A 24,691-nucleotide genomic window follows, 5' to 3' on the forward strand; every position below is an offset into this window, starting at 1 on the left:
TTCCGATTTACTGGAAATGAACATCTATGGTCTAAGTCCAAGTGTAGACAGAAAATACTCATTTGCAACTTCCCCTTTAGGCAAAGGAAGATGCTTGTTCATTTTTATGATTCAATGGCAATAAATTTGGAAAGAAATGTTACATCTCTGCCAGATGTTTTAGAATTAAACTTCCACCATCACTGGGCACATTATCTCTCAGTTTGAGGCTTGAGGGGCAGGTTTTGGCGTCTGGATGCCAGTGCACCACACTCGTGTTTCTGGCGTCGTTGGATAATGAGGTGCCACAGGAGAAACTCTCCGAGGTCTGAGAGGCCACCTGTCTAAGCACCAAAACGTCTCGTACAAGTCGTCTTTCATTCTCTGCCACTGTTTTTATTATGAAAGCAGCCTATGTTCAGGAATGAAATTTGAGAGATACAGACCTTGTAAAATAAAGTAAAATTCATTCAGAAAGCCACTTTTTTATTTTTATAAGGTTATGAACTGAGAAGTAACAATCTCCCCTCCTACTGTAGCCCTACCCCAGAGAACCAAGTGACAGCATCCAGGACCTCCCATCCTACATTTTGTACAAAAAAAAAAGGTGCTCATGTTGTGTATTTTATTACACAGTCTTGTCTCTTTTTAGCTTCTTGTGGATGGTGGATATCACAGATACATTTCCAAATTAGTACATGTAGTTCTACTTTGTTCTTTTAAATGTCTGAATAATATTCCATCAGCCATTTCTCAGCTGGGAACGTTGCCATTGCTTTGAGTCTAGGGCTCTTGCCAAGGACCCTGCAGCAGACATCCGTGGGTTAAATATTTGTGCATGAGTGCTGGGATTTCTGCAGGATCGTCTCCAAAGTGTCACAGGATAATTGAAGTTTTAACAGCTACCACCAAGTTACCCTCCAGAGCAGGGTAGGAAGACCCCTTTCCCCATACCCCTGCAAACTCTGGTGTCTCCTTCTTCTGTAAGTGTTGCCAGTCTGATAGCTTGAGGGTGACGTATTTTAGATCGGATTTTCTTCTTTGTTGATATTGAACGTCTTTCCTGGGTAAATTCACTTATTTGTGTTTCCTTGTGAATTGCTTGTTCACGGCATGTGCCCATTTTCCCACTTCATGATCTGTGCTTTTCTTACTTCCTTCTAGGCGGCTTTTATAACGTTATGCGTGTTAGCTTTGATCACTGTATGTGTTGCCAATATTTTCTTTCAACCTGTTGTCTTTTAGTTTTATTTATAATGCCTCACATCCCACAGATTTTTTTTTTCAAGACACTCTTGCTTGGTCGCCCAGGCTGGGGTGCAGTGGTGTGGTCACAGCTCCCTACGGCCTCCAATTCCTAGTCTCAAGCGATCCTCCTGCCTCAGCCTCCCGAGTAGCTGGGACTACAGGCGTGCGCCACCACGCCTGGCCCCCACATAATTTTTTGTCTGCTTAATCAAAGGTGCAGTGTACACAGTGAGCACTTTGAATCAACTGGGAAGGGGCAAGCGTACACTGCGAAAATGTTTTCCACCAAGAAGAAAAGTGAACCTAGAAAAAATTATGGCATACAAAAGACAGTTGTTAAGGACAGAAACTGATCAAAATATATTGGTGAATTTAACTGTTGATGGAAGAAAACTTTTGTTTTTGCTTAGAAATGCAAAACAAACAAAACCCCAAAGCCTCAGGGCATCAATGACTAGAAGGTAGGGAAGTGATGATGTTCGGTGAACAAAGTATGCAAAAATTCATCTTGTGTTTAAAAGGAAAATGCAAATACTGAAAAACTCTAGAATCTGTTAGAAAAATCTGTCATTAAATATGCATGTTCAAGCCGGGCGTGGTGGCTCACGCCTGTAATCCTAGCTCTCTGGGTGGCTGAGGTGGGCGGATTGCTCGAGGTCAGGAGTTCGAAACCAGCCTGAGCAAGAGCAAGACCCCGTCTCCACTATAAATAGAAAGAAATTAATTGGCCAACTAATATATATAGAAAAAAATAACCGGGCATGGTGGTGTATGCCTGTAGTCCCAGCTACTTGGGAGGCTGAGGCAGAAGGATTGCTTGAGCCCAGGAGTTTGAGGTTGCTGTGAGCTAGGCTGACACCACGGCACTCACTCTAGCCCGGGCAACAAAGCGAGACTCTGTCTCAAAAAAAAAAAAAAAAAAAAAAAAATATGCATGTTCAAAAAAACAAGAGTAACTACAAACAAAATGGACTACAATTTATAGTTTCCAAAATATCAGAGGAGCAAAAGAAGGCTAAAGACAGGGAAAGAGATTCAAGAAAGAAATAAAGGAAAAAAGTGGATAAACAGAAAACAATATAAGAGGGCAAAAGTTAAGTCTGATTATATTAATATCAATAATCATGAAAGAAGGTAAGAAGCAAATGGATTACCATTTGTTAGAAGACACAAGAACTCCTATATCAAAACCACATAGAAAGATTGAAAATAAAGGGATTAAAGAGTTATTCTAAAAAAAAAATTCACTGAAAGAATGCTGAGAATATCAAAATAGAATTTAAGGCAAAAGCCCTAATAGGACAAAGAGGAAGACTATATAACATTAAAGAAACAATCTATTAATAAAATAATTTTCTTTTTGTTAATATAGTTATAAGAGATATAAAATTCACTATATTGTAAAATATTAAACATTGACCTTTTACAAAAAAAGAAAGTGCTGACTGCAGATTTAGAACTCTCAATTGGAAGTTGTCCTCAGGGGGAATCTTTCAGATTGCAAGCTTCCGAGTCTGCCGTGGCTACTGTGACTGTGTCTGTGTCTCAGCTCCCTCTGTGCTCTGTAAGGGTGTGTTGTCCTGCTCCCCGCGGGGGCTGGCACTTGTTTCTTTCCTCGAGCCTACTTGTATGCTGACCTGATCCAGTCACAAACTGCCGTTTCTCATCCTCCGTGGTCTAGAAAACCACATAGCACAGTTTGCTGGCATCATGGGCAGGAGACAAAAAGGCCAGGAGTCTGGAACCAGCAGCTTTTTCTGAGTGAAGCACCTGGGCTTCAGTGGGTGGCCTCCGGGACATGTCGGGGCTGCACGGAGACCTGGTTCTGGCCAGCTGATGTGGGTGTGTGGTGACCCTGAGACGAGTGAATGACTCTTGCAGCCTTTTTCCTTACATGACGGGACGGTGGGGGAGCCTCCGCTCTGGCTGCAGGTGCTCAGAGCCTTGAGCTGGTGGCCCTGCGGGCTGTTCTGTGAAACGGTGCCAGACCCATTGTTGCTGGCCTCTGGGTGGAGGTTTTTCCAAGTTCTCGGTGATCATCGGGAAAAGAATTTCAGAATGCACCATGTAAGGCAAGCAAGTGACAGGTTTTTGTTGAAAGTGAAAGTGCACTCTCAGAGCGGGGAGCAGGCAGGCTCAAGAGAGCAGCTGCACCAGGAGGAAGTGGTGGGCGTGCAAACTAACACAGCCACTGTGGACAACAGCACGGAGGCTCCTCGCAAAACTACAGACAGTACCACCGTATGATCCAGCAACCCCACTGCTGGGCATTTATATGAAGAAAAGTGAATCAGTCCATCAAAGAGACATCTGTACCCCGTGTTCATTGCAGCGCTAGGCCAGGATATGCAGTCAATGTAGCTGCCCAGCACCAGGTAAGTGGATAAAGAAAACGTGGTATGAACACACCATGGAATAGTATGGCCATAAAGAAGCATGAAATCCTGCCATTCACAGCAACATGGGGACCTGGACGTCACTAAGTGACATAAGCAGGCACAGAAGGTTAAACACCACACGTTCTCATTCACATGTGGAAGCTAAGAATGTTGATCTTGTAAAAGTGAAAAGCAGAACAGAGGATAATAGAGGTTGGGAAGGGGAAGGGGAAGGGAGGGATGGGAGAGATTGTTAAAGGATACAAAGTTATCGCTGCATAGGAGAATAAGTCCTAGGGTCTTACAGCATTGTAGGATTACTATAGGTTAACAATAACACATTATATAGTTTCACATAGCTAGAAGGAGGATATTGAATGTTCCCAACACAAAGAAACTATAAATATCTGAGAAGATGGATGTGCTAATTACCCTGATCTGATCACTATACATTATATGTATTGAAACATAAAAAAAAAGGAATCAGTAATTAGAAACCACAATATTAAAAAAACACCTTTTTATAAAACCAACAGACTAGACTCAGTGGCTCACACCTGTGATCCTGGCACTCTGGGAGGCTAGGGGGGAAGACCGTTTGAGCCTAGGAGTTCGAGACGAGCCTGAGCAAGAGCAAGACCCCATCTCTACTAACAATAGAAAAATTAGCCTGATGTGGTGGCGCATACCTGTAGTCCCAGCTACTCGGGAGGCTGAGGCAGGAGGATCGCTTGAGCCCAGGAGTTTGAGGTTGCTGTGAGCTAGGCTGACACCATGGCACTCTAGCCTGGGCAGTAGAGCAAGACTCTGTCTCATAAAAATAAAATAAAAATAAGTAAAAATAACAATGCAAAGTATGTGTTAATAATGCTAACATGAAATATATAAATTTTCTTTACTTAAACTACAAAATGATATTGAAGGGATATGATTGATTTGGCTGAGTGCAGAGTCATGCATAGCCTTTGATGGGAAGGTTTAGCATTATAAGGATTTCAGTACTTTCTAATTTAATCTTTATATTTAATACAATTTCAGTAACATTCCCAATTGGATTTCTGTCAAATGATGAATTAATTCTGAAATGCATATAGCCAAGTACATAGAAACATAGATAATAAAATTTTGATGAACAGAGTTTTAGGGAATAATTGCCTTATTAGCTATGGAAATACATTTTAAAGCATAAGTAATTAAGATGTGATAAATGAATTCACAAATCAAATTACTGAACAAACATACAAGTCCTAAAACCAACTCAAGCATCTCTAGAAACATGGTGTGCGACAGAGGAAGTATTTTCAGCTAGTGAGTGGAAAAAGGAAAACAGAAAGAAGTTTGAAGACAATTAATCATTTGGAAAAATCATGAAGCAGAGCATATCAAAATCACTTTCAGATTTTCTGCAGGTAGTAATGAAAGTATAAAAGTAGCGTGCTGCAGCACCAGCCGGGATGTGGCAGTCACGCTTCACTTCCTCCCAGTCCAAGGCCATGCTGGTCCACTCTGTGGCGTGCCTGTTCTGGACATTCACACAAACGAGCTCACGTAATTTGCTGTCTTTTGTGTCTGGGTTCTTGCACTTGGCACGATGCCGTTGAGTCCCTCCGTATTGGGACACGTGTCAGTGCTCCCTTTTTATTGCTGAAGAACGTTCCATTGCACAGCTCGGCCACGTTTGTTCACCCCCGCATCAGTTCGCGGACAGGTGGGTTGTTTCCACTTTTTCACTGTTTGGAGAATGCTGCTGTGAACGTTCATGTGTAAGTTTTTATGTGGAGTTTTTTCTCTTGGATGTGAACCTAGGCGTAGATTGCTGGTCATGTGTGGCTCCATGTTTGACCTCACGAGGGACTGCCAGGCAGTGTTCTGGGGTGACTGTACCTTGTGGATTCCCACCAGCAGTGTGTGAGGTGCTGACTCCTTTCTCCTGTCTTCACCAACACATGGTGTTGCATCTCTAAAAATGAATACAGCCATCCTAGTTGGTGTGAAGTGGTATCTCACTGTGGTTTTGATTTGCGTTTTCCTGATGACTCATGATGTTGAGCATCTTTTCATGTGCTTATTAGCCATTTGTGTATCTGCTTTAGGGTAATAGATCTCTCACTCATTTTTATTTTAGCCACTCAGATTTACCAGTGAGGGGGTTGAATACCAACTTTAGTGACACTAATGTTAATAAGTTCTGATAGCCCACTACCATCAGACCAGCCTCATTTTTTAATTGGGGATAGTTGTCTTTTTATTGTTGAATAATAACAGTCAACATTCTTTTTAACGACCATTATTGCTTCAGAATATTATGCAAGCAATGCTTGGAAAATAGATAAAAATCCAAATATCCAGATGCCAATATGGAGACTGCACAGTCTGTCCTGTCATAGAGGCATTCTGTCAGTAGCATGTGAGAGCTTGATCCTTTTCATCTGCTGATGCAGACCCCACCCCCCGACTTCCTGCAGTCATCCACTGCCACCTCAAGGCCCTGCTTGGCTACAAGTCCACTGGCAGCTGGATCTCTACAGCTGCGTGGGGGTTGGTGTCAGGGCCGTCTGCACACCTCTTTGGTCCCTCTGGCTTAGGTGCTGTCCCTTCCACGGGGAAGCTGAGCCAGTGTCCTGGGGAGAACCTTCAGACCTGGGCACTTAAAGAACTTATTCCTTTAAGGAAGTTGGGATTTGCTAAAGATTTTCTGGAAATTTTACAAACGTTCACTTGGATTTCATTCACAACTAAAGATTACTTGCCCAGTTAAGACTTAAACTAGTTAATAAGTTGCGACTTCCCTGCTTAATTTCTGCAAAGCCAAGTATTATTCTACATGGTTGATTAAAATGCATTCTCACAAATGAGCCCTTGCACATGCTTAAAGGAGTGGCGTCTCAGGGCCCAGTCAAGCCTCCTCTTATCTGCTCCTAGGCGGGTGCGCCTTACAACTGGGATTATTTTACTGTACTGACTGGCGTAAGACCAGCACCATTTAATTGTGCTCATAGATTCTCTGGATCAGGAATGCAGAGAGGGTGCAGTAAGCATGGCTTGTTTCTACTCCATGATGTCTGGGGCCACTTATCTAGAAGTCACATAGTGTCACTTCCACTGCGTTTCATTGGCCAAAATAGTCACCCGGGAATCTAACTTCAACCCTTGATGGAAGGAATATAAAGAGAATTTGTGGGGTGTTTTAAAAATCTGCAAAAGTTCTCAGTCAACACCTGTCGAATGAAGAATGAAAATGGTCTCGAGTTTTAGCCAGTGAGAGCCTAACCCTAAAAGATCCCTCCAGAGGACAGGACTGAGAAGCACAGTCTCTGTGTGGCAGCTGGGTCAGAAGGTTCTTCACGCTGTCTCTCTGCTTCCTGTCTGGCCCGCGGCACCGCATCGCGGTCCCTAAGCGTGGCCAGGCGCACTTATGCCACCTACCCTCTTCGTCTGTAAATGTGCCTGTTTACCAGCCATGGGGAATGAGGGCAGGGGTGAGAAGGGAGCTGGTACTCGGGCCTCAGCCGGGTCCCCACACACATCATCTTACCCACGCCTGCTCCCTCCCATCTGTGCTGAGAGCGTTCACACTCCCATCTTACCTATGAGGTGGCAGGGGCAAGAGAGCTCGGACCCCGCTGACAGGTGCGCCAGCGCCCACCTCACATCTGCACGGACAACTCTGACTCAGCCCCAGCGCAGTGGGCGATTCTGCGTCAACTCAGGCTCACCTCAAGCTAACGGCGCCTGGTCAAGATGCAGTGCCCACTTTGTACCTCACATCAGAGACTTATACTTTGTATCAGAGATTTTATATGCTGTATCAAATTTGGAAATTTCTCAGCTATTATTTCTTCAAGTATTTTTTTCCGTGTCCCTTCCCTTCTCCAGAGACTACCGCTGCTTGTGTATTAGGCCACTTCAAGTTTCCCACAGCTCATTAATGCTCATTTCACTGGGCAAAGAAATCTTCTTAACTCCCAGGTTTTCATTTTGGATAGTTTCCATTGCCGTCTTCAAGTTAACTAATCTTTATCTTTCCTTCTGCCAGGTCTAATATGCCATTAACACCATCCAGCACACTTTTCATCTCAGACATGGTAGTTTTCATTTCGAGGAGTTTGGTTTGGGTCTTTCTGTATCTTCTGTGGCTCTACTTAACTGTTTGAACATATGGAATACATTTATAAAAATAGTTTTAATGTGTTTGTTTGCTGATTCTAGAGTCCGTCTCAGCTCTGAGTCATGTTTTGGCTGGTTGATTTTTTTTAGCATTGTGGGTTATATTTTCCGGCTTTATTACATGACTGGCAATTTTTTATTTGGTGCCAGATATTGTGAAATTTAAGTTGCTGTCCTGGAAGCTCTCAAGGCAGTGAGCTGGGGACAAACACAGGGCTCATCTCATTTCGTTGCTCACTGCCCCATATCCAGTGCTTGTAAACAATTACTTCTTGTTTTTGATTTTTTTTTTTTTTTTTTGGAGGTTGTTTCTGACAAGATGGCAAATCTGATCTCTGTTGATGCATCTTGGCTGGAAGCATGACTCCATTGTGCTTAAAAACAACAACAACTAAATGAAAGGCGCTCTGGTTGTGGTGGACTGTGAGCATCACTCACACCTTACGTCCTGATGCCCGCAAGTGCCTCCTAGTCTCCAGGACAGAGGAGGGGAAGCCTCTGCAGTGCTCACACTAGGGCATTGTGGGAACACGGGCCGTCACAGACATACTCAAAAAAGGGACACGGATGTAGGGAGACCTAAACCACTGTTATGGGAGGACTAGTTGAAATGGCATGAGGATGTCTGGCCTAGAAAGGAAAAGACTCAAGGACACCATTATACTCTGCACTGTCCAAAGGGCTACACAGCGGAAGAGTGCACAGCCCCACGGCCGAGTGTGGGACCAGCAGGTGGGATCTTGAAGAAGACAGATGGACTGTGTTGTTTGGGGACGTGGGGGCCACCTCACCACTGGGGGAGAGCAAGCAGGAGTGGATGGCCATGGCCTTCAGGCTTCACAGGGTGCTCAGACTCGTGTCCCCTGAGCGCACCTCCGACCCTGAAATTCCCCTGCCATGGGAGCCCCTCTGCCCTTGTCCCAGACCGTGGGCATGAACCCTCGCCCATCCACTGAGCAGGAGAACACCTTCCTATTGGTTCCCCTCCTCCTGTCAGCTGTGTGCCTTCAGAGCAGCCCTCCAGGCAGCTGTGTGCTGCTGCCCAGCCTACACATCACCCCAAAACCAGCTGGTCCCCTTGAAAGAGTGGCTGTTTAAACTCCAAGGGGCAGGAAACTACACATCTTTGAGGGGACTTGTGTCTGTTCCCGTGAACCCTGACTGGTGTTTGGTGCTACCTTAGGTAGCATGGTAGTTTGTGCCATGCTGATGACTTGTGACTTCTGTTCATTCCTGCAGAGGAAGGGCATGGCCAGCTTAGCTTCTAGGGATGATGTGGACAACAGGCTGGAGAGGAGCAGATGGACTGGAGAGGGAACTGTGCTTGGTGGCCATTAACATGTAGCTGGTGAGGAGGAAGGAGGAGCGGAGGATGACGCTGAGAGATCCGACGTGGGGTGTTCAGTCACGAGTGCACAACAGAAGACAACCTAGAAACCACGAGAGGATTAGTGGAGAGATATCAGTGCCTCCCATTAATCAGATCAGTCACTTGGAGATTAAGGGGCTGGATCTGGAAGGTGAGCAGAAACCGAGGCAGCTTGGTGGGCCCAACAGGCCCGGAGCCCGGAGACTCTTCATCAGTAGCAGCGGCCTGGTCAGGACACTGCGCTCTGCTCTGCTGATGGATTGTGACCTCCCTTCGCCCTGAAAGGAAGGAAAAAGGCAAAAGTCTGTCTTTTATGACTTCCAGAGTGGAAGTTAGGTACTGTCCCTTCCACCAAAATCACTCATGAAAGGGGATTTCTTCCAAATGAGACGTGGCTTTGGCTGTCGATCAGTCCAATTAAGTGACATGTGTTACTGCTGGTGGTGATGCTTATGATAGAGGTTGGGATGTGTACAAAGATGCCATTGAGTTTTGCTACATATCACAGAAAGCCCTAATATGATATGAGGGCCTTAAATAGCTTCATTTGATGTATTTCCCTCTCAGGCAGAAAACCCGAACGTAGGCTGCCCAGAATTAGCGCCGTGGCTCTGGGATGTATTTAGGGGCGCAGTCTCCTAGCTTTCTGCCCCACGATCCTTGCTGTGTCCTCAGCTTCCCTGCCTTTCAGACAGCTGCTAGAGCTGCCCCATGGTGTCTGTGTCTCCCAGAAAGAAGGAGCGCTCCTGAAAGCCCCACACAGGGACTTCCGCATCCGATAGGCAGAGCCTTGCCACTTGACCACCCGTGATGCAGTGCGCATGCTGCCACTCTTGAGTAAATCGTGGTACTTTTGGTGTGGACGACGGAGAGCACACGTGTGAGGCGAGTCACTGGCAGCCTCTTCCATGTGAGAGTTAGAGGAGGAAAGGGTGTTGGCAGAGATTTGGATGCGATTGAGTTTGGAAGACCTACAGGACCCGCGTGGACATTTGCAGTAGGCAAGTCAGGGTCTGGGAGCCAGAGACAGTCTTGGGCTCATCCGTGTGTGGTTAGAAATAGAGTCAGTGGGGAAAGGCTTTTAAAAGAGACACAGGGGGAGGACAAACTCCAGGCCACAGCAACACGTGAGGAAGCAGCACTTCTCGGAGTGTGGCCCAGGGACCCCGAGAGTGAGTCCCTGAGAGTTTCTGGGGCACACAGAGTTACACGATTTTTATAACAACTCTTAGATACTGTCTGTCGTTTTCATTGTGTTAACGTTTGCGCTGGTGGTCTAAGAAGCATGGGGGGTAAAGCTTGCTTGGGCCTCGTGGTAATCCAGGCAGTGGCACCAAACTGTCCTCCCCGGCAGCCACTGTATCCTTCATCACTGCACACGCGTGATAAAATGAATAAATAAATGCATTTTAGAAAGCTGGTTTCACATGGGAAAGTCCTTGCGGAGACAGCAAAGCTATGAATCGTACGAACCCCAGGGCAGGAAGCACCTCGCACCGCAGACCACAGCATGCCAGTGCGTCGGGGAAGCCGCGTGCGTCCTGGCCGTGAGCTGAGCGAGCTTCTTGTTTCATGAAACAGAGTTTTTACTTGAACGAAGACTAACTACCAAACTATGGCTATTCAAACTTGTCTACTTGGCATGTATTTTCTAAAAAAAAAAAAAAAAAAAAAGAAAGAAAAAGAGCCTGCCATTTCAATGAAAACAATTGACAGTATTGCTTGTCAATGGTAAAATTCATGTTTCCTAATGAAAATGTGAATTTTGGGAAGCTTGTACCCACCACCACAATCTTGCCCAGTATCTAAAGATGTTTCTGATGATATGCATGATGCTATTAACAAGTGTGATTTTTTTTTTTAATGTTCTATAATGTGTCAACATTTAGAAGATCTGTGAAATATGTTGAAGCCATATTTTCCAAGTGACTAGTACATGATGTATAAAATCGTGTGTGGGTAAAAGATCCACCCAAAATGTTAGACAGACCAATCTATTTGAATATATCAGTATTAAAAATCATTAATATAGTTCGGATTTCATATTGCAATTAGTCTTTAAGAAGCTCCTACTTGTCAAGATTTGGCAAACCACCAAGAGGAGTGTCCACACTGTTCTGAAAATCTTTCTGCTTTTCCAGCTACTTTCCCCATGTCTGCATGCACCTCAACTAAAACAGCATATGGTACCAGTCTGGGTGCGGAACAGATACTAGAATCCAGCTGTCTGCTGTTAATAAGCAAGCCATTAAAGAGATTTGCAGAAATGCTAAATAATAATTGAGAGATAATTTCTTAACATGGTAAACGTGTACATATGTGTTATATCTTAGTTCAGGAAGCAGTGTCTTACTAAATTGAGAAACCTCTGAGACATCTCCACTAAGATCAGGAACAAGGCTAGAAATGCCCACTGTTTCTACTGCTGTTCGACTGTAGGGGAGATGTCATCCCATACAATCAAATAAGAGAGATCACAGGCAAAAGAATCCATACAAAAGAAGGAAAACTATCTCTGTTTTTAGATTATATACCAGTACACTTGGAAAAGCCTAGTGAATTAGTGATAAAACTAAAATAACTCAGTGAAGTAGCACAATGCAATGTTAATATGCAAAAAACAAAAGCCTTCATATACGTAAACAATAATCAGAGAGCATGACGGTAGAGAAAAAAACCTTATTCATGATAGTAACAGAGAAGATTAAATACTTAGTAATAATTTTCATAAGGACCAGTACTTAATAAAGACAAGCACTAATACAAAGAACAGGTACATATGAGGAAAATTTCAAAACACTCCCGAAAGACACAAATGTGGCTTAAACAAATGGGAGATTCCCTTATTCTTGGGTAGGGCAAGTCAAGGCTATAAAGATGTTAGTTCTCCTGAAGTTAATTTCCACATTCAGGGCAATCAAGCTATTTTATGTGGTCAGATAAGTTGATACTAAAGTTCATGCAGAAAAATACACCTTCAGGAATAGCCAAGAACACACTGAAAAAGACAAACTGCAGGGAGGACTGGTCCTTCCTGACGTGAAAGCACACAGTGAAGCCCCTTTAATGAAAGTGCTGCAGTGCCAGTGCCGGACAGACACCGGCCGTGGAACAGGAGGTCCGGCATGTGTGAGGACGTGTTACATGATAAAGGTGGGGCCTCAGATCACTGCATTTTTGTGTGTTTATTTGGATTATTTAAGTTATTTATTTATATGCCTTTGGCTCTTTTATTTCAGCATATTACAGGGGTACAGATTTCAGAGCTTCGAGCATGTCCATTCCCCATACGGTGTGCGCCCCGCACCCATTAGGTGTGAATATGCCCCTCCCCCTCCTCCTCTCACTTGCCTGATACCCGATGAATGTTACTACTATATGTGTACTTAAGTGTTGATCAGTTAATAACAATTTGCTGGTGAGTACATGTGTCGCTTGTTTTTCCATTCTTGTGATACCTTACTCAGTAGAATGGGCCCCAGCTCCATCCAGGATAACACAAGAGGTGCTAGATCACCATTGTTTTTATGGCTGAGTAAAACTCCATATACCACATTTTATTAATCCACTCATGTACTGATGGACATTTTAAACAAATATTAGGGAGGCAACTGGATAGCCATTTAGAAAAAGGTAAAATTAGGTAACTATCCCCTACCCTGCATAAGAATAACTCCAGGTGGATTAGGGATCTAAATGTATAAAAGGAAACCATAGGCTGGGCGTGGTGGCTCACACCTGTAATCCCAACATTCTAGCAGGCCAAGGTGGGAGGGAGGATTGCTTGAGCTCAGGAGTTTAAGACCAGCCTGAGCAAGAGCAAAACCCTGTCTCTACTAAAAAAAAAAAAAAAAAATAGAAATTAGCTGGACAACTAAAAATACACACATATATATAAAAAAAATTAGCCGGGCATGGTGGCGCATGCCTGTAGCCCCATCTACTCTGGAGGCTGAGGCAGGAGGATTGCTTGAGCCCAGGAGTTTGAGGTTGCTGTGAGCGAGGCTGACACCACGGCACTCTAGCCCAGGCCACAGACTGAGACTCTGTCTCAAAAAATAAATAAATAAAAGGAAACCATGAAAGCGTCACAGGGAACAAGAGTGAATTTTTCTTTAACCTTTATATAGAAAGTAGCTTTCTGACCATGACTCAGACTCCAGAGACAATAAATTATTGATAAATCTGACCACACACAGTTTTGGAAATTTTAAAATCATCGTAAGCAAAGGCAAAAAACGGAACCATCTTGGAAACCATATTCACAACAGCATATACCGTGAACTTTTAAAAATATCCCAGATATATAGGAAACTCTTACAAGTTGACCGGCAGAAGACAAAATAGGAAAACAGGGAGGAGGCATCAGCAGACAAGCCAGCAGGATATAAAATATCCTCAAACATAGGAAACAAGGTTCAAACTCACTTATGATTAGAGAAGTGCACGTTAGGACACTAAGAGATCGTTTCTCACCTGTCAGACTGACAGAAGTTAAATGATGTGGCAGCACATTCCGTTGGCCAAGACTGTGGGGAAGCAGCCTCCCACACGTCGTGGGTGGGGATGCAAATTGGCGCGCCGCTTGTGCAGGGGAATTGGCAAAACAAACTGTGTGTGCACTTGCTTTCCGACCCGTAATCCCACTTGCAGGGACCTACTCTGGAGATACACTGCAATGACGAAGAAACACATGTGCCAAGGCTGTTCATTGCAGTGTTGTTTCTAATTGCAAAATACTGGAAACTGCCCCACGTCCATGCGTAGGGAGGTGGTTGAATGAGCCACAGCATCGACAGGGTGAAGCGCTGTGCAGTTCTGAAGGGGACTGAGGGAGAGCTGCATGAGTGAACGTGGAGCGAGTTCTAGGAGGCGCTGTTCGGTGCATAAGCCAAGTCCAGTGCACTGCTCTTCACAGAAGGAAGGAGAGGATGTGGGCAAATGCGCAGTGTCTACTCATTGTGCAAAAGAAACACAGAAAGGATCACCCCGAAACTAAAGAGATTGGGTGCCTGCAGGAGGTGGATGGACAGGGACGGAAAGAAGGAGGAATGTGTGGTGTGAGGAATAGGGGTGACCTCTCTCGGGCTCATGGAACCACAGTGGTGTCGAACACGCCCTTCCAAGTCCACAGGGAGGGGCCGTCACGGAGCTTGTGTGACTCTATCATCGGAAACCTTTGGCCTGACCTAGTGTGGAAATATTTATGTTAAGTGCTCTGTGGTATAGAAGGAAATTTTCTGCTTAGCAGCCTAGGAGATATCAAAAAGGAATATTTGTTTTCGCTACCGCAGTTCTAACAAGCTACAGATGTTCAAGAGCCTTGCACTGTGAGAGACCCCAAAGCCAGACCCTTATTGGACCAAACTCCTTTCTAACCCCAGTGAACAATGGGGACTGTTTATTTTTTTTTAATCTCACAATAAGCTTTATTTAATTCACTATACAGACTTTTTAAATATGGTTGGTAATAGGCAGAACAATCATTATAATTAGGGATATATAAGGTTTACAGGCAATGATACACCAGTTGCCTATGCAAATTCATGTAAACTACTATAGAATGATCTGATTAAATGTACACGCATGCAAGACTAAGTGAAGAAAAATCCTGTCCGGCTATTCAAAAGCCTTACCTAGTGTTTTTAGTTTACAAAATCAAGCTCTAAATAGTTTTTCTAGGAAGAAAAGTAATATGATGGAATCCATTTATCATATGTGTTTTGTGTATATTCTGACATATAATGCCAGCTATATTCATTGATATCAGAATACTTTTTTTAATTATTTCATATTATGGGGGTACAAATATTGTTAGGGTTACATATCTTGCCCCTGCCCCCCCCACCCCGCTATGCCAGAGCTTCTAGCGTGTCCAGCCTCCAAGTGGTGCGCACCCTTCGCCCTCCCCCCTTCCACCTGCCCACCTCCCCATTACAGATTTTTTTTCAGACATTTTGGTTACAACGTATATCTTTACCTCTCCCTAAAAAGGGATAGAGGTAGTCCCTTCCCAATGGGGACTGTTTTAACCAATTCCCTCCTATCTAGAGCGCTAGCTTCCAGCACTTAATCAGTGTAACCAGCACCGATTTCTCCCTTCTAGCCCTTAAAAACCCCGACTTTCCCCCGTGAGCGGAAATACTACTTGTGTTCCTTGCCTGGCAATTAGCAACTTAAGCTTCAGTGTTTTTTATTTGTTTTTCTTTTGCCTCTTACGGCCTTTGTTCAATTCTTTGTCCATAGATAAGTGAGATAACCTGAAAGACCACGCAGGCTTCTCACTGAAATTTCCTCCTAAGTGCTTTGTTAAACTGTGTGAGCGTGTGGGCGAATTGTCTCCATTTCATCTCCCCCAGTTTGTCTGCATCATCCACAGGTGCAGGTAGAAATGTGCCGTGAAATCATCGGCAGGTGTCAGGCAGAGAGAGGGGCAGGAAATGGGCGAGGAACTGGTGAATTCGGTTTTCCAGCCCAGAGTGGACAACAGAGGATCTGTGTTTTTGATCATGAAAATGAAATCGTGGGCACTTTCCTTTCCCGTGCACCTTGTGCATGTTGATGACGCTGGCGTTTCTCGCTGCAGGAATGACTATCCCCGAGGAAGACGCAGACGTGGGACAGGGCAGTAAATACTGCCTCGTGGCCATCGGGAGGCTCCAGGTAAGAGCGGACTCAGAGCCTCTATGATCTCAGACTGATCTCAGACGAAGGCTCATGACCACAGAGTGCAGGGACAAAGGTCTGGCTGTAGCCTGTGTTCTCCATGCTGGGTGGGTTTTGATTCTCACTCTGCGGGACAAGTGAGGTCAAATCAAGAAGAAAAGGGGTCCGTGAGCTGTAAGCAGCACAGCTCTTGCTGCACGGAGGGGCTGCGTCCACCCACCCCTCGGCTTGTGCCAGTTACCGCCAGATGGAGTTCTGCTCACATCACATGCCTGCTTAGCCGTGCCCGTCTGCCCACGGTCTGCTCACCCAACCCACCCCTTCCCTTCCGCCCCCTCACCACATCCTTCTCCCGAACCACACCATCCTTTTCCGAACCCTCCACGCACGCCCCACCTACCTGGAGTCCCTCGTCCCCTTCTTCTCTTTTCAGAATTCTTTCTCCTCCTGCGTCCTTACTGTCCACCCATCCTTCAAAACCCAGCTGCCCTGAATCCCTGAGCTCCTTTGTCAAAGTGGATCCCTCCCTCCCTCCCTGTACTCTTAGCTTCGAGTTCTTACCCCAGGCATCTTCTCTCCTGCCTGTTTCATGTGGTGCGTTGGGCACAGGCTCATTCCCTGCGAGCTCCTCCGGGGCAGGGATGTGTCCTTTTGTCTTGTGCAAGTTAAATACGCTCAGCGTCTGGTGCACACAGTGACCACTAGGTCGTTCTCCTGAGGACATCAAGGGTCTTCCCGGCTGTGAAGGGAAACATAACAGACGTGGTTCAGAGGTCCCCGGTTTCCCAGGTCTGACCGTTTTCAGATGCATGAATAAACAGTTTCATTCACGTGTGGCAGGTGCTGGGTATTTCTTGCAGATGGGTAAAGGAAGACTATTTGGGTAAATTCAGTCCACAAATGTATATGCTCCAAATACTTTAACCAGTTCTTTAGGTTCATTTTCCATCCTTAGCAGAGGGAAGGTGGGAAAAGGGAACAGTATTAACATTTATTGAGTACCAACTAAGTACCAGGCATTGCCAAGGTTTAACACATCGTGTCTCTTTTGGGCGTCATAGCCCCCCCCCCATGGGAGTGTGGGTTTCCTCACTTCCACTGGCTAATAAGGCACCTGGAACTCAGATGTGTAGGGAAAGTGGCAGCTGTCACAGTTAGTTGAAGGTGTGGCTCTTTGCACTAACAACATGGAAGGATGTGTGAAATTGAACCCGCGTGGAGCATTCCCGTCTGTGTCTGTCTCTGCCAGCGCCGCCCTAGCAGTGGTGTTCTCTGTTCCAGGTGACCAGCTCGCCGGTGTGCATGGACATGAATGGCATGTCGGTGCCCACAGAGTTCCTGTCCCGGCACAACTCTGACGGCATCATCACGTTTGTGGATCCGCGCTGCATCAGTGTGATCGGCTACCAGCCCCAGGTCGGTGGACAGTTGTGAGCTCTCAGCAGTTGGATAGAGATTTAACTTCCCTTAAAACGCTCTTATCCATGTGGGACACAACACAAGGACAGTGTGGGAAAACAGCCTGGAGATCCATGTCCCTGCTGGGTAGCGAGAAACCCTTCCAGAGCCAGACAGGGATTGTAAACACCTGCGCCTAAAATGCCTGCTTCCTTCCCTGCCCAGGCCTTTGTGTCTCTCTAGGTGACCTTTTGCAAACTGGAATAAGATGTTCTAATGAAAGAGACCCTCTGATCAATTAATGTCATCAATTAATACAAAGCTTATTGATGTGAAAGATCTGCAAAGTCAGGTAAAGATGCCCACCTAAATGTGGCCAACCCTTTGTTTTCCACAGGGACTTGGAAACTTTTTTTTTTTTTTTTTTTTTTTTAAGGCTGGTCAAGTGGAGCAGTGGGAGTGGAGAAGGAACAAAGGAATCTGTAACTGGTTGTGATCAATTAGTTGTAAACACCACTGCACTCGGACCAACCTGGAAACTTTTTTTTACAGGAGACACATTTTCAGGGCTTTGTTCCAAACTCTTCTAAAAAGTTAGTGACATGAGAAACACAAAAGGCAGCAAAAGTTGTCTCAGATTAAGAGACAGAACAACAGTATGTCACGTGAGAGTCTTCATTGTGTCCTGGGGCTGAAGACGTGTCGCTAGCAGATGTCGCGCCCGCCTCGCCAGCAAGGAAGACGCGGCAACCGGAGTTCTTCTGACAGTGCTTTAATGGGGTTCCCTTTAGACTTACATGATGCGGAAGACACTGAGCACAAGCTCTCACACACTTATATACTCTAAGGAAGGGGGGAAGTGATGGGGATAGGTTAAGAGCGCGCGAGGGTTGTTACTGATAGGCCAAGCTAGGATCCTTCATATGCATACTTATAGAACAGGCCAGGACTTACTCTGCGCATGCGCTGAACTTGTTTACTACAGGCGGGCCACCGGAAATCGGCGCCATCTTAATGGCGTTGTCACCGCGCCCCACAAGCAGAGACACTGGGGAGACAAATAAAGTGTTAATACGTATGGAATATTGCGTGGCTTTATCTAATAATTGTTTATTTTCTTAGGCATAGTATGGTATGTTGTCCTTTTGTAGGATGATGTCATTTTATGAGGTACACACTGGGGGGAAGTATCATGTTGTCCACAACTTACTTTCAGAGGTTCAGCAAGAAATTGCTAAGTACACAGACATGTGTATATATGTATTTATACACCCATATGCATACATATGTATTTATACACACAGATAAAGAAAAAATGCAAATGTGGCCAAATATTGATAATTGTTGACTATATGAGAAGGATGTACAGGGGTTTATTGTATTATTCTTTCAACTTTTCTGTAGATTTAAATTCTTTCAAAATAAAAAGCATTTTTTAAAAGAAAGATATCTTTGTTCTAAGGAACAAAGTTCGGGATATGCATACTCACTAGCTAGAGACAGCTCAGACCAGAAATGCCAGGAATTGTCATGTAGTTCTGTATCTCTGGATTCCTGCAAACTTTGACATTCTTAGATGCAAGAAAGGGGAAAATTGATTTGTTTCCAAATTCACCGTAACCTCTGATGGCAGGATGTTCCCAACCAGATTCATTTATCCACTGGCTCCTTCCGGGGCAGCGGGAGCTCCGTGGCACGAAGGCGAGACGTCCCCACCGCTGCCGGCGCCAGCTCCTGCTTAGGCCTTTGCTGGTCTGGGTTCTGATCGCGAGTTACTGTAAATCCTTTGCTGCTTCAGACACTCCCAACGGACGGCTGTCCTGCAGCACAGTTGAACTTGCCTCTTCTGCGGTCTATCTTGTCCTCGTCTGCTTCACTGGGAACCAGACTCATGCTTGGACTTGATACTGGGTCCTTTGAATGAAACGCAGACGAATGAAGGCCAATAGTGGACAGGCTTTACTCAGAGCAGTTATTTTATGGTAACCATGTTTGTTCAGCCTCCAGAGAGCCAGTTTCCACACTTACGCAACTCCAGTTTTCATAGGCAGCACATGTGTCCTCGGGCTACCATTTTGCTTTCCTTTTATGTTTATTAAAATACGTTTATTGCAGTTTGCCTCTCCAAGGCAAACAAAGATGAAATTGCATTTGAAGCTGCTGATGCAGCGCTTGGCAAAGTCAGAGATGGGCAGTGAGTGTGCCAGAGGGACTGGGCTTGGGTGCGGGACGCCAGCCCCCTGGGGGCTCCCTGGGAGGATGAGCACCCAGCAGGCCAGGCTGAGGAGACAGAAATGATCACTGTTGTCTAGCGGTAAGTGGATAAATAGTTGCAAATGGAATCTGGGATCATGCAAGCTGTCTCTTTTATTTAGGATCTTCTGGGAAAGGACATTTTGGAATTCTGCCACCCTGAGGACCAGAGCCACCTGCGTGAGAGCTTCCAGCAGGTCCGTATTGCCGGTGCCCAGGCACAGCCTGGGGACCCATGGGCATGGCTGGCAGGATGTCAGCCCTGCTATGCGCCGCAGGCTGCAAACTCACACCTGAGGCGTCAGTCAGGGTCCTGCCGGGTAGGAGCCATGGTGCAGTGGGGATAGCAGATGCACATCAGGACGAAGTTACCATGTAACGGGAGAGGAACCCACGGGGTCGAGAGGAAAAGACGGCAGATGCTGCGGGTGCAGGGCTTGGCCGCGTAGGGAGGAGGCGGGAACAGTCTCCCAGGGGAGGGAACCCGGGGGACGAGTCTCAAAGGATGAACACAGACAAAATGAGAGAATATCCTAGACCAAGGGGCAGTGCTGGAGATGGAAAAAATGTGGGCTGTGGGGGCTCCTGAGAGCACAGTGGCCTGGCGGACAGAGCCCGGGAGGAGCCTCTCATGCCACGTGGGAGTTCCCTTCTCTCCTTAGGCAGCGGAAGGTCGGTGAGGACTCCTTCAAGGATTTTAGGCAAAGTCGTTTGCAAAACAACTTGTAGCCCAGGAAGGCTAAAGAAACAGCCATGGGAGAAAACTGGAAACAGAGACACGTCAGGAGGCTTTTTAATTGTCTTGGTCAGAGACAATGAGGCCAGACTTGGGCAGGGGCGGTGGGGGTTCAAGCAGGAGGGTGGGTGACGCCTGTGTGGAGACGGTGAGGGGAGAGGGTCTGGGGCGACGCTTGGGTGCATGAGAGGGTGGCTGCCCAAGTACAGGCGTTGGGCACGTTAGTGGCTGTTTACTGAGCACCTACTGTGTGCCGAACACCATGAGAATCCTGCTGCACACGTGGCTGCACTGACTCCTCACAGGAGGCAGTTGTAGCAGGTGGTCACTGTCGCCTTCCTGTCACGGTGCGTGCATGAGGCTCAGGGACGCCAAAGCGCCTTCCTGCCGCATGGCTAACGGACACGAGGACCAGGAGTCAAACCGAGGGCTGTTCCCTCCTGAGCCCGGACCCGGCCGCCATGCGAGAGGGCGAGAGGACACGCTTCCTCTCTCCGCGGGACTCTGGCGGTTCCCGCCGGCCCGATGACAGTGTCCCAGGAAAGAGGACTCAGTCAGGGTCACTTTCCAGAGGGGCTGATACCTGTTGGTCTTTCACCTGCGGGAATGTGTGCTCCCCGCTCTTCCCACAAGTGATGCCGGGCGGGCCGCTGGCGGCCGAGCACAAGCTAAGGCTGCAGTCCGAGGCCCCTGTGTGGGCAGATCTCTGAACCCCTGCTCCCGCACACTCCGCCCTTCCCTTCCAGAACATCCGGCTCCTTCCCACTGCTCCGCCCCCTTTGCTCTTCCTCCCCCTCCCCCTTCTACCAGCCGGGCCGCCCAGCGCTCTGCCCGCAGCTGCCCCTCCCTCCTCTCTGCGGTGTCTCCCCAGCTGGTCCTGCACCCCGACTCCAGCCCAGGCTGTCCTCCCGCCCTGCCGCGCTCCACGCCCACGTGTGCGCCCCGTGACCCTCGGCATGGAGGCCTCTCAGGCCCTCACACCACCGCCTGCCTGCCTGCCGCTCAGGCCAGAGACCGGGAACACCCTCCTGATCTCACTCCGCACAGCCCCCGGCTCCCCTCCTGACAGTGGCAGTGACTTTTCTGCTGGCCTCTGTGCCTTCACTCTGCGCCGCTCCTGAATTCGCTTTGGCCACGTCTTACGTCAGACTCTCCCAGGACATCTAGAGTCAAGTGCGAGCTCCTTACCTCACGCGCACTGCTCTCCAGTCTCGCAAAGAGCCGCTTCTGGCCCCTCGAACACGCCTCCCCACCGCAGGGCCTTGGCACATGCTGCTCCCTGGCCGGATGCTTTCCCCTCTCTCCTCACGTGCCTGACACCTCCCTTTAGGGTCCGACGCCATCAGTGGCCTCCCAGCTGAGCAAGAGCCCAGCCTCCTCCTCAGCCCCCTGTGTTCCTTCACAACAACTATTTCAGTTTTATTTGTCCCTTGGCTTGTTTTGGGTGTTTTTTTTTTTGTTTTTTTGTTTTTTTTCTGTCTTCCTTCCTAGAACCTAACCTGCCTGTGGGCAGATGTCTTATCTGTGCTTTGCACCACGTTGTCCTCCACTGAGTTTAGCGCCTAGCACAGGGCAAAGCCGTCTACATGGATCGGAACCCAGGGGAGGTGGCTTTCGTGTGGAAAATGTGAAGTTAGGATGGTTAAACATAGCAAGGGTCTGTCTCCTCATACCATATGCTTGCTAGATATGCAGAGATCGCCGTAACCCTTGCGTGTCCGGCGTGGTCGGGTCTGGGTGGGGCCGGCTTCCTTTCTCCAGGGCCGTGGGAGTGAAGCTTCGGCAGCGACGGGGCCGCCATGCTGTGCTCGTCACTAGCCAGACCCTTGCATATGTTGTTCTGTGTCATCCTCAGACCTACACAGCGAGTGTTGTCATCCCATTTTTCACCGTCCGACGCTGGGGCTCAGGGAGGTTCCATTGCCTACCCCAGGTCACACGGCAAGGCAGTGACAGCTGGTGCACAGGCCTGCTGTGTCCATAGTGTCACCCACAGCACCACACCCCAGCACAGGCCTCTCTGTCCGACAGCACGTCTGAGGTTTCAGACTGCTGACGCTGTCAGAACCTGGTTGGTTTTGACAAGAAAAAGAAGGAATTTAAGGTCGGATCCCACCCTGGTATCCGGCTTAAGTAACTCTCACTCTGAGCAGCTGCCATTCCTCAGGTTGGGGGAGGCCAAGGCCGTGACCCCCAGTTGCCGGCAGCCCCAGCCTCGAGAGCAGCCGCAGGGACATCCTGGAGCATGCCGGGCCTGGCCCAGGCTTGTGTTCTTTGGGCTGCAGCCACCGGCAGCCGAGGGGGTCAATGTTGATACAGGGGAGGGCTCGTTCCTGCAAAAGCACGGCCGTGGCTGCGCCGGCTACGGCCAGCCCGTGAACCCGTGTTTAAACAAAAGCATTTTAGGAGCCCAGGCAGGAAACCGTAGCATGTGATCAGGTTTGTGAGGAATTTGAGTTTGTGCGGTAACAGCGTGCCGGCCAGGGGCCTGGAGATTTGCGTCTGCCCTTGGAGGCCCTGTCTGGGTCACGGTTTACCCAGAAATCAAATGGGACACTTAGAGCAGGCCCCCACCCACCCCTCCTTTCTGCCCACCTTCTGTGGCGATGGTGATGGAGAGGACAGGCTGGGCCGGCTCTTCTGCTTGGTCTTTGTGCCTGCTTGTGTCAGCATCATGTCTGGTCTTCAGGCCCGGCTAAGTCACCTTCACTGCCCACGTGCATGGCCCAGCCCCTCACACCTGCCCACAGTGTGCCTTCTGCCAGGAGAGCCCTCCCCGCACACCCCACATGCCAACGCTGTGCCCCTCCGACTACACTCCACCCCTCGTCCCTTTGACAGCCCCCTCTGGGCCCTCACAATAGGCCGTCTCTCCTCACCCCCTAGACCCACAGCACTCAGCCCTGGGTTTCCGTGGTGGCACTTAGCATGTGCTCTCGTGGTCACGGTCGTCTGCACGCCAATCCCGCCTCTGCTGGATGAGAAGCTCGGGAGCCGAGACTGTGCCTTGGCCGCAGGGACACACGGGAAGCCTCTGGCCAGGTCTAGGGGCCTGTCCGTGCTCTGTACCCCTTGAGGCCTTGGGCAGGGCGTCCGACCACTCTGGCTCGCTGTGTAGGCTCACTAAGTACTGTCACAAGGACCACGTGGCCAACGTGATAAGGAGTCTGGCCTGTAGCCTGGCCCCGGGAGGGTGCAGAACCGCCCTCCCCTCCTCCGTTCTCTGTCCACAGCTCCCAGGGCTGAGCTTTGCACACGGGCTTGCTGTGTGGAGGTAGCAAGTCCGTACCCTCTCAGACATCCCAGCTGGAGACACACAGCAGTGCCCTTGCTGCCCTTCCTCAGCGTGAGAGACGTGGGTCTGACCACGTGGCTGGTGGCTGCCCGTCTCCCCTCTGTTTGGTGCAGACACAGAGGAGGCCCCACGGCAGCGCCCCAGAATGCTGACCTGAGGGGGCCATGGTCTTGACCTTTGGCCCCTGCGAGGGAAGAGCCAGGGTCCTGTTGGGGCCACAGACTTGCCCAGCCTGGCTCACTCCACACTCTGCCTCCCCTTGTGGTGCCAGGGAGGCCCCCACTGTCCTGGAACTTTCCTGCCGTTTATCTTTCACAATGGGATGTCCTGTCGGAAGCCTTCCTGGCAGCTGACGCCCTCGGCCTGGGTCTCCTCTGGCTTCCCCTGTGGACAGTCAGTCTGGGCCGTGGGGCCCGCAGACCCCTCCCCTCAGTTCAGGACACATGCTCTGCATGCTGGCTCCTTGCTGGGCCCCAGGCCTGTGTGGGACCTCAGGGGACCAAGATGTCCCCATTGTTACCTGAGATCTCTGATCTCTGGGTCAGGTGAGCCCGGCTGCCGCAGGCCCAGCGAGGTACCAGCCCTGCCGTGTCCTGGGAGAGGGGAGCTCCCGCCTCATCCCATCTGGGGTTACAGCCAGGTCCAGACCCAGGCCCAGACCCGTTATGTTCCTTCTCACCCTGTCTGTGCTCCAGCCGTGCGGACTGCACGTGAATGGGCTCTGCACATGTGCACGTGTACTGACGCGTCTTTGCATTGCGTGTGTGCATACGGAGTGTGCAGTAGCTCCCACCACGGCTTCGTTTCCCACTGCCCCGGTGGTCAGTTGTCAGTGGTCAGCCTTGGTCTGAAAATATGAATGGGAAATTTCAGACATAAACAATTTGTAGATTTCCAGTCTCTGCGTAGCGTGATGAAAGCGTGCGCTGTCAGACTGGGGTGCGGCTTGCCGGCTGTGTGTGCTGCCTGCCCGTCAGTCACTGCACAGTGGGTCCGGTCATCAGAGCAAAGCACCACAGGGCCTGTGTTCAGACAACCCTTGCAGTCACCAGTGCCCCAAAGTGCAGGAGCCGTGATGCTGGCATACGGTGGTAATTGTTCTGTTTCATTATTAGTTGTCGCTGTTAATGTCTTACTGTGCCCAATTTGAAAGTTAAACTTTATCATGGGTGTGTGTGGATAGGAGAAAACATAGCATCTAT

The 24,691-nt window shown here is 48.3% G+C and overlaps 1 protein-coding gene across 4 annotated transcripts in view; it reads left to right on the plus strand.

Annotated features, from left to right (window-relative positions):
* ARNT2 (aryl hydrocarbon receptor nuclear translocator 2) overlaps positions 1-24,691 on the plus strand; it is a 172,190-nt gene that overhangs the window by 121,045 nt on the left and 26,454 nt on the right. For all 4 annotated transcript variants that reach the window (XM_012752049.3, XM_012752028.2, XM_012752035.2 and 1 more), the window contains exons 9-11: positions 15,728-15,804; positions 17,089-17,223; positions 19,581-19,655. In XM_012752049.3, the coding sequence (XP_012607503.2) occupies positions 15,728-15,804; positions 17,089-17,223; positions 19,581-19,655 (287 nt within the window). The remainder of the gene's footprint in view (positions 1-15,727; positions 15,805-17,088; positions 17,224-19,580; positions 19,656-24,691) is intronic.

Source organism: Microcebus murinus, chromosome 7, assembly GCF_040939455.1.
Source record: "Microcebus murinus isolate Inina chromosome 7, M.murinus_Inina_mat1.0, whole genome shotgun sequence".
Classification (NCBI taxonomy): Eukaryota; Metazoa; Chordata; class Mammalia; order Primates; family Cheirogaleidae; genus Microcebus; species Microcebus murinus.